The following is a 10,687-nucleotide window of genomic DNA, read 5'->3' on the forward strand; positions in this document are numbered from 1 at the left end:
CGCCTCCAGTACCGCCGCGTGGCAGACGCGATTGGAATCGGAGTCCTAGAGCCTTGAACTAGAACACGGCACCCCAGGGTCAGAGGGGCTACCGGCCTCGGACACAGATACCGGATCCCCTTGTTTCGGCAAGGCTGCACGCAGGTCTAGGGCATGCGCGGCCTCTGGAGGCTGAGGGGAATTAAAAACCTGGTTCTGCCATTCTTGGGCAAGTCACTTCTCGTCTCAATCTGAGTTCCCTTCTCTGTGAAATGGGAATACCCTTACATGATGCTTACTCTATGCCAGTCACTGTTCTAAGCACTTTACTGTATTAACTCATTTAATTCCAAAACAACTCTACGAAGTAGGTATTATTACTATTTCAATCTTATAGATAAAATGAGGCCCAATGTCACAAAGCTGGGAGAACTAGAATTCAACCCCTAACCGCCTGGCTCCAGATTCTGCCCTTAAACCCGGCACTATAATTATAAATCCCTGACAATAATTATACTTACAGAGTTGTTGTGAGGGTTAAATGAGATAGTATATATACAGCACTCCACTTACCAGTGTTTCTCAAACTTGGGCTTGCATCAGAATCACTTGGAGGGCTTGTTAAAACACAGATGGCTGGGCCCCATTCTTAGAGTTTTTGATTCAGTAGTCTGGGGCAGAGCAGAATACTACATTTCTAACAAGTTTCTAGGTGATGGTGATGCTTATTTGAAGTGAGTGGGTAGCCATGGAACAGTTTTAGGCAGGGAAGCAATATAATTCAATTTAAGGAACATTTACTGTTCCGTGGAGAATTAATTAAAAGGAGATAGAGAAAGCCAGAAGACCTGTTAGATATTTTTGAACTCTCCATATTCCATCTGCTTCCAAAATGGTGGGATGATATCCCCCCAAATGTTAACAGTTATCCATGGATCAAGAATTACTAAAGAAAGATACATTACTTAAAATTACAAAGGTAAACATTAGATGAAATCAAAATGATAGAAATATATAAGGCCAATGGAAGAGTGAAATGCAGAGCGTAAGTAAGGTAAATCCGTCTTTATCATTATAGGAAGTCAGTAAACAATGTTTAAAACTAAGGAATAGTGGTATAAACCTACTGTGAAGTTATGAGTATAAACACCAGAAAAAAATAGCTAAAAATGGTTGCCTCTGGGGAATGGGACTAGAGGTGGGAAAGGATAGGGCAGGCGTAATTATCTTTTCATTGTAAATCCTTCTGTAACCATGGGCTGGAATTACTTGGATTAAAAACAAAAATCAAGCCAAAACATAAGTTTTTCATGGCTCCTTATGCCTGTAGAATAAAATTCAAGTACTTTAGAAGCATCTTCTATAACCTTGTTACTCAGAGTGTGGTCCTGGGACTAGCAGTATGGCCATCGCCTGGGACCTTGTTAAATGCAGAATCTCAGGCCCTACCCCAATTTTACAGAATCGTAATCCGCACTTTTAACAAATTCACAGATAATTCGTATGCACTGTCAAGCTTAAGAAGCATCAGTTTACAAGATCAGTCATGAGCTGTCCCCTGCAGACCTCTTCAGCTTCAATACTGGTTGCTCCTCATTTGCCAAACTTCACTTTCCAGGCAGTGGCTACACTGGGGGTGCATGTGTGTGTGTCAGTGCTAGCTAAATTCTAACCATGGTTTTCCTCTACTCCAGGAAGACTGTCAAAACCCTCTGCAGCTCTGTTACCAGTGTTGGGTAAATTCTCACATTCCTAACTGACTGAGTATGCTTAGTCTTCATTCAGCAAACATTTATTGGGCGCCTGCCGTGTGCCTGGATAGATTCAGTGCCAGGATGAGGAGGGGCTCTGAGCTCTCCAAGTGCTCCTTCAGGTATAAATGCAGGATCACTTAGCCCCACATATTCCAAAGCCAGAGATTGTGTGTACAGCACTCGAATACGCACGCACGCATGCACGCACTCACTCGCGGCTCTGCGCGGCTTTTCTGAGTGTTACGGCGCCCTTCTTCCACCCCCGCGCGGCACGGGCGGGGACCCACCGGTTCCGCTCCGCGCTAGCAGCAGAGACAGGAGGGCCTCCGGCAGCAGGACCCCGGCGACTGGTCGCCCAGCTCTGTTCAAGCTTAGGCCCGCATGGAGGGGACTGCGGAGTCCCAGACGCCTGACCTGCGAGAAGTGGAGGGCAAGGTGGGCAGGAAGACCCCTGAAGGGCTGCTCCGCGGGCTGCGAGGCGAGTGGGAGCTGGGAACCTCTGGCGCCCTCCTGCTCCCCGGGGCGCCTAGCACGGGCCATGGCCTGGGGGACAAAATCATGGCGCTGAAGATGGAGCTGGTGAGTGTACGAATCACGCCCCCAGAGTTGGGCTGGAGAGGAGGGAGTTAAAACTCCCCACCTAACTCCTCAGGATCTCTCTCAGATCAATCCTTACATTCTGGGGTCCCTTAATTGCCCACCCCCCACTCCCACGGGTGAGTGGGGTGTTGATAGGTCCTGAGGAGGTGGGGTGGGCGGCACAGGCTCTTGGAAGTTTTTTCCTGCCAATTTGGGAGAGCTGAGGACTGGAAAGCACTTCAGAATCTAGCACAACACAACACAAATCTCTCCCCCTACTTTTACCACAGGGCCACCTATCCCCCCTATCCACCTTTATAGGGCAACGAGTGTTTTCTCCTGAAAACTGGGCCCAGGGTTTGTTCTTCTCAGGCCCCGGTGTTCACACCAGGATTCAGCACAGAAGAGATTTGGGTGAAAACTGCCTGGACTAGGGCTACTAAAAATATCCTCTCTTTCCCCAACATCCTTCCACCCCCACTTATAGTATGTGAGAGTTCCTAGCACCTTAGAAGACACAAAAGCAGCACTATCGGTGTTGGTTCCATCACCTCTGACTCAGCCTCCTCCCGAACCAACCCCCCAGGTACATTGGATATTTGTATCTCATCTGTACCTCCTGGGGGAGAAGAGGAGGAAACAGTCACCTTCTCCCTTCCCTGTTGCTTTTGGTCTAGATTCAGAGCCAAAAGGGCATTTGGGGCCTCCCCAGGTTCTCCTGGGCCCTGATTCCGGTGAAGGGGGTTATTTACACCTGCCACCACTTTGCAGCCAGTTCTGGGGAAGTGAGGAATTGCCAGCCGCTTTCTGGCCCAGAACGAGGAGGCCACTGTGAGGACATGAGTTAATAAGGCTTCCTGGATCCCTACCGTGTGCCCATCTCTATGCCAGGCTGAGCTGTGAGGGAGCAGGGTAGGAGGTCATGGGGGCTCTCAGACAGTCTCAGAGGCTGGGAAGAGAGCCTTGTGGGCAGAGCAATCCCTGGGGGAGGGATTTGATGCCATATGGGCACTTGGCCTTGAAGGTTAGAGGTAAACCAAATTCTCCAGAGTTGGGGCTATGGCTGTGCGCCTACCTCAGGGAGGGGCCCGGCTTTGCCTCATTGTACAAATGTTAGCTCAAGGCCTATGAAGAGCCTGCTTTGGAAACTAACTCTCACCAGGTGCATGCACCAGGCATCATGCTGAGCACTTTACAAGATCTCTTAATCCTCATGGCAACTCTATTTTATAGATAAAGAAACTAAGGCATAGAGCAGTTAAGTAACTGCCAGAGTTCATACAAAAAGTAAAAAAGCAGAGCCCAGATAATCTGCCTACACTTTACATCTACCATTGGGACCTGCGTTGTGCCAGACACTTTAAACACATTTTATGTCATTGAAATGAGAAAAGCAGTCATCATTTTCCCCATTGCACAGAAGAAACATGCTTGCAGGTATTGAGGGTCTTGCCTGAGCTCATGCAGGGAGCCAGTGGAAGAGCCATGCCTAATCTCTGTGGCTCTCTTTTCTGCCTTTGGTGGAGATAACCTGTTTGTACGGGGATACATTTAACTTCTGATTAGATCTTTCTGCATTCTTGACCCAGGCTGACCAGGGGCCCTAGGCTGCCCACGAAGGGCATGAGGGATGGAGCCTTCTAGGGGCAAGAACAGGGAAAGGCTCCCTATGTGCTCCAAGGATTCCTACCCCATTCTCTTCTCCCTTCTCAGACCAGGGTGTCATTGATCTCTATGCACTTTGCCTTGCCCACTGAGTTGCACCCAGAGAGGACAAAAAGAAAGGGCAGCGGGGCTTCCCCTGGAGCCACTTGTGGCAGAACTGGTTCAAGCCCTCTACTGTCCTTCAACTGTCCCTCTCCCTGCTCTCCTGCCAGGAGCGGGCAGACCTGCCCTTGAGGCCAAGGTCATCCCTGCCTCTAGGCTGCTTCCTTCCTGCTTCCCTCCTCTACTAAAAGATTGGTGAAACAGCCAGACTCTGGGATATGTGAGAAGGGGAAAACAATACCAACCTTCCCTACTTAATACTCCCTACCCAAAGAACTGGTGCTACAACAAACTGCCCCCACAGAACAGTTTAAGAAATAGTTTTAGGTAGGGAGCGTGGGAGGCATGGGTTCAAGACCCAGCTCTGCTCCTGAGTCATTTTGTGAACTTGAGCAGGGCTCTCTCTCTTGGCCTCAGTCTTTCTTCCTCTTGAGGGGTAGGGGATGGGGGATTTGTGGAACCAGATGATCTCTAAGAGCCTTTCTAATAACAATAGTCTGAGAATCTCAATCTGTGACCAGGGAGCTAGGACTGGGGTCTCTGGGTTTTTACCCCAGGGCCTGATTTGGATTCAGTGATGAGGGAGCCATCCTTGTGACCTCTGGGCTGGGCAAAGAGCCTAATGTGTATGTGTTAAAGGGAGGGGTGGAGAACCTACGTGCCCCTGGGAAAATAATTGGGTTGTAGTAGCCTCTGAGGTGACATCTCTCCTGAGCTATTTATCTTCTTTCTGTTTCCAAAGAGATGGTGTGAAATGAGTGTTTCTTTTTCTGGAAAGAAAGCTTTGCTTTCTTCTATTCTGGGGAGTGATGCTGTCACAGTTAGGAAATCCCATTGTCACAGGAGTATAGAATCTGGTCCTCAGATTCATTTCCCACCAACATGGTAAAACCTAACCTCCTGAACCCTGGGACCAACAGAAGGGCCCAGGATAATAAAGGCAAGAGAATCACAGAACTGGATCTGACCTACCTAGTCCTAGCCTGAGCACCATAAGCGAGCTGGGCAAAACCTGCTCTCAGGGAGTTCATAGTGTGGGTTAGGGAAGGAGAGAGAGACAGACTAATAACTGTAGTACAGGATAAGGGCTATTGGAACCCAGGGAAGACTTCCTGGAAGAGTTTTCATTACAGAGTGACAAGGTCAGTTTTGTGTTCTGGAAAAGCTTCGAATTGGAGGAGACATATGCTGTTTTCTCCAATTAGAATGCTTCTCTCCACCACTTTGGCTGAATCTTAACTTTCGAGTTTCAGCTCATGTCCCTTATTCTAGGAAGCATTTCCTTTTTCCCCTGGTTGGGTTATGAGCCTCTGGGTACCCACAGCTGTCTGTACAGTAATTGTTTCCCCTAGCATTTGCTACACTGAATTTTAAGTGCTTGCGTCATTGTCTTATCTTACCCACTAGACTGTGAACTCCTTGATGGCAAGAAATGGTGTCTTTTCTTCCTTTATCCAACATAATGCCATGCCTATAAGAAACACTCAACAAATATTATTCCATGACCAAATGGATTCTATCTTGAGGAAAGGCAGAGAAGTTTTCCTAGAGGAGGTGGCATTTGAGTTGGGCCTTGAAGAATGAATAAAGTCAGTGGGAATTCCAGAGCAAGATGGCAGGTCGAACACATGCATTTACTTCTCTCTCTTCCCTCTTGAAACTAAACGAAAAAGCCAGGAAAAAGATTATTGTAAAAGCCATGAAGCCATTATGACAAGAACGGGAGATAGAATGATAGGAACAAAATTTTGGAAATTAAAAAGTAACCCATTTTGCACTACAGAAACCTTCAAACAGCTCAGGAGTTGGAAACAGGTATTTCTGGAACTGGAGGTGCAAGTGGAGCTGAAAACAAAAGGGTTTGTGAATATCTGTTTAAGAATGATACTCTAAAAAAAAAAAACTGTACTCTAAGATCCCCTCCCTAACTTCTAGCCACTCCTTTATCCTAACAGAAGACAGGAGAAACAAGTTTTGGAAAGAATAGAACATAAGGAAAGGAGGAAAGAGTAGGGGTAGAGGAAGAGGAAGAAAGAAAGAAGGAAATGGAGGGAGGGAGGATGGGAGGAAGAGGAAAACAGCGGGAAGCATTTTTAGTATGTGAAGATTTGTTTAATGCATTTAGTTTGGTCATGGACTAGGATTCTTAGTTTCACTGTTAATATATTTGTGCCTAGTATGAAATAATTGAAGATAATCTCTTTTATTATATCATTAATAGTCTGTACAGACTGTGGTATTTCAGTTTTTTATGTCCATATCCATTGAAACAGCAAGCTTCTGTTAAGCAGGGATAGTTTCTCCATTATCTTTGTAATTATTAGAAAATCCAGGTACCCAATAATTATTGTTTAATTGAACTACATTTGTGATATTCTTCTAAAAACACAAATAAATTCAGGTACAAAATTTTGTTTTGTGCTTATGCCATCATAAATAAGTTAATTATAATAATATGTAAAGCCAGATAGCTATCATTTATTGATTAACGAATACTTGTCAGGTAATCTGCTATGCATGTTAATATGTTCCTTGCATTTCTTAAAAGTAAAATTTTAAATTAGTATCCTAATCTTACAATGAAGAAATGAAGTTTCAAGGGAAAAAAATTCCAATTTCAGTCTATGGCCATGCCACCCTGAACAAGCCTGATCCTGTCTGATCTCGGAAGCTAAGCAGGGTTGGGCCTGGTTAGTACTTGGATGGGAGACCACCTAGGAAGACCAGGTGCTATTGGCGTAAAAAATAAAAAATAAGAGATTGTAAACTGACAAGGTCCTTGCAATCTGTGAGGTCAACCAAGGATTGCCTTGCCTAAAAAAAAAAAAAAAATTTGAATTTCATATGACTCATTAATGACTCATTTGAATCCAGGTCTGTTTAATTCCAGGGTCTATGTTTTTCTCAATGTACAAATACGTGGTCTTATTCTGTTTTATCATTATAGATGTGATTAAAGCAATTATTTCCTAAATAATTCAATAAGCATCAAATGACATATATTTTAAAAATAATAAAAGCGGAAGTCGAGGGCATGAGGGACTACATCAAAGTGTGCTAAATGTTATGAAATACCCCTCCCAGACTTTCCCCCTGGTTGGCTCCCAGAATATTGGCAGCTTTGCTTCCTTTATACTCTAGATGAGTATAATATAGTAACTTTGATGAACCTAAGAGAAAAAACAAAAAACAAAATTTACTGACTTTAGGCCTTACCCAATCAAATAGCCCAGCCAGATAATCCTTAATGAGGCTCAGAGTTGGCAAGTCTCACACATATACTCAGAGTTTCCAATCAGCTTTTTAGGACCACTCTGAAATGTGAGCAGCAGCTAATGATCCTAAGACATCTGATGAGACCCTCTAACTATGTAGACCTAAACAAAGAGAAAAAAGCAACTTGAATAAAATGGAGATAATACAGAGAGATGAGAACTTATAAAAATCATTAATTACATCTTTAAAGAGATGAGATAATATTGCATCATGAACAAAAATAGGAAACTATAAAAAGGAAAATATTCAGAGAATTAGAAAACTGGGAAATAAAAAACATGATAGGAAAAAATGAAAAACTCATTAGAAGGATTGATAATGTCAAAATATTTCATCAACTAGAACAAATATAGAACAAGATGGAAAAAAAAAATAGAATATCAGCCCAGGATACCCTCTATCCAAATAATAGGATTTCGAAAAAGAACAGAAAAATATTAGAGGAGAAATAATTATTAAAGAAATAATTAAATTAAAGGAAATCTCCCAGAACTGAAGGACACGAATTTCCAGATTAAAAGGGCCCAACAAGTGGCTAACTCACGGATGAAAATAGACCCACACCATGTCAAATTACTGTTCAAAACTAATTTAGAGCACTGGAAACAAAGAGAAGATCCTAACAGCTTCTAGAAAGAATACGAAGATGGTCACATACAAAGGATCAGGAATCAGAACAGCATTGGACTTTTCAAGTGAAAATTAGAAGACAATGACACAATGCCTAAAATCCCGAAGCAAAAATATTTTCAACCTATATTCAGCCAAATCATCAGCAGTGTGAGGAGAGAATAACAACATTTTAAAACATGCGAGGCTTTAACAAATGTATCTCCTGTGCAGACTTTCTCAGGAAGCTATTGGCACTCCAGCACCACACACTCAATGAGTAAATCCAGAAAGAAGAAGACATCGACGGCCATGCCACCCTGAACAAGCCCGATCCAATCTGATCTCAGAAGCTAAGCAGGGTCAGGTCTGGTTAGTACTTGGATGGGAGACCACCTAGGAAGACCAGGTGCTGTAGGTGTAAAATAAATAAGTAAGTAAGTAAATAAATAAATAAATAAGGGATTATAAGCTGACAAGGTCAACCAAGGGTTGTCTCGCCTAAAAAATAACAGTAAAATAAAAATAAAAATAAATAGAAAGAAGAAGACATGAGATACAGGAAACTGGAGATCCAACTCAGGAAAGAGGCAAAGAGAATCCCCAAGAAGATAGTGAAGGGAGATCCTGGAGGACAGTGGTGCAGCAGGGACAGAATGGAGCAGATCAGAAGGTTCCTGAAGAGCTGCCTCTAAGCAGATGCAATAGATAGAACATACGATGTGCTTTGAGAAGGAAATTCAGAGAATTGAGAGAGTTTGGGGATGACTTTCTTACTCATAACTATATAGTAAACTAAACAAAATAGTAGTAGTAGTAATAACAATAATAATATTGGTTATTACTAGTCTAAGAAAAACAAAGCCATAAGAAATGAAAAGTAACTACAGTAAACCACATGGCTTAGCTGTGAATAGCATTTCCAACTTCTAATGAGGTAAACACTAAATAATATATTGCATATATTGGGACTATGATGAGATGGAAACGGTGTCTATATGGCAGAGGAATGGGGAGTAAGATGAAAGAGTTAAATCCTTAACCTGCTATGGGAAGTCGATAGAAATCACCTAAATCTTAAAAATCAATAAATAGCAGGTCCATTTCTGCTTCAAGAAGAATGTCGGTATTGAGGGAGAATATAACTACCATGCCCTCCAGTGCTTGATGATCCTCAGGTGTGTGGCCTTTTGGCCAGGTGTCTGCAGTTTCACATTTTGGGAGCAATCATTGTATCCTGGGGTGGATTGCAGTGGCTGAATCAAAAAAGAAAGCATAGGCAGATTTCTCCAAAGTTAGATTCCACGAAAGATTTTAAGGAGATGAGGAAGGCTGGTATCTTTCACAGTGCAAAGTGATTTTGGAATGTAAAGAATTACTTTGAGTTGACTTCCATGGAAGTTTGTCACTGACCTGTGATCCTGAACTATGAAACATGACTATCTGGGCTAAGGAATAGTTTCTCTTGATAAATAAACAATTAACAAATACTGTGGACAATGGAAAAAAAAAAAAAAACGAATAGCATGTTATTTGAAGATTAAAAGGTAAGTACCAAAATAAACAACTAAAAAATTAATAATTGTCTTTGGGAAGTAGAATTTAGTACTAGGATGGGGACTGTTACTTTTCATAAAAATCTTGGCAAACTGTTTGCCTCTTTGTGTATATCTATTACCTTTACTAAAAGTAACACTAAATAAAATGAAATTTAAGCCATGTGTGGCAGGACCTGGGGTTCCCAGGGAGGTATGCTAGAGGTGAAGCTAGAGATGGGCAGGAGCCATATTATGACAGCCTTTGAATGCCAGCTGCTAAAGTGTTTAGATTTTATTTTCTAAGAGCAATGCAAAGCCCATAAAGGCTCTTGAGCAAGGGAGAGACAGATTCAGACTTGCGCTTGGAGAAGATAACTCAGTGCATCTGAGCTGGAAGGGACCCTAGAGATTACCCAGTAAATCAGACTTACTCTCAGTACAGACAGGGAGAATGGTATGTAGTGGAGAGATGCCCTCCAGCCAGTAGGATTCGGACCCTTTAAAGTTCTAGCCAACCCTTCCTTCCATCAAAAACTGCCACCAACACCCTGAAGGGACTGGGGAACCAGGTTAGCTCCCTTTTTATCCCCCAGCTCCTGCCTCCTTTTTGTCTAGTCTACTTCCCAATTAACCCCTGGCCCCCTATCAGGCTATTCTTTGGTTCTTTCTAAGTCTTACTGGTGAATCTGGACCAGTTCAGGAGTTAATAGTAGTACCCTGTCTATGAAGTTCAAAGCTAGGTGGGATCAAAATTTAATACTTAACGTTTACTGAGATCTTACACTGTGCCAGGTCTGTGCTGGATATTTAATAGACAACATCTCACAATTCTCACAGCCATCCTGTGAGGTAAGTGATTTAGCCCAATTTTACAAGGAAACCAAGGCTCAAAGAAAATCAGAAAGTTGCCCACAGTTGTATAGCTAATCAGAGGTAGAAGTGAGATTTTAAACAGCAATCTATCTGCTTCTAAAGTCCACACTCCAAACTCTATTTCTATGCTTCTTGAACACAAAATATGGTTGGTCAGACCACAAGGGGAAACATTGGGGAAACACTTGGCCCGGAACCTGGGACTAATTCCTTTTCCCACTCCCCCAGGCTTACCTTCGAGCCATTGACGTGAAGATCCTACAGCAGCTGGTGACCTTGAACGAGGGTATTGAGGCCTTACGCTGGCTGTTG

At 43.1% G+C, this 10,687-nt stretch overlaps 1 protein-coding gene and 2 pseudogenes across 1 annotated transcript in view; all 3 read left to right on the top strand.

Annotated features, from left to right (window-relative positions):
- The first annotated feature begins 1,503 nt into the window (after window positions 1-1,503).
- Window positions 1,504-10,687, top strand: part of LURAP1 (leucine rich adaptor protein 1) — a 14,860-nt gene continuing 5,676 nt past the window's right edge. Inside the window, exons 1-2 of the mRNA XM_025051943.1 lie at window positions 1,504-2,312; window positions 10,604-10,687. The exon at window positions 10,604-10,687 is cut by the window's right edge and continues 5,676 nt beyond it. Coding sequence (XP_024907711.1) covers window positions 2,115-2,312; window positions 10,604-10,687 — 282 coding nt within the window. The 5' untranslated portion in view covers window positions 1,504-2,114. The remainder of the gene's footprint in view (window positions 2,313-10,603) is intronic.
- LOC112486047 lies at window positions 6,700-6,818 on the top strand (annotated as a pseudogene).
- LOC112485865 lies at window positions 8,267-8,385 on the top strand (annotated as a pseudogene).

Source organism: Pteropus alecto, unplaced genomic scaffold, assembly GCF_000325575.1.
Source record: "Pteropus alecto unplaced genomic scaffold, ASM32557v1 scaffold25, whole genome shotgun sequence".
Classification (NCBI taxonomy): Eukaryota; Metazoa; Chordata; class Mammalia; order Chiroptera; family Pteropodidae; genus Pteropus; species Pteropus alecto.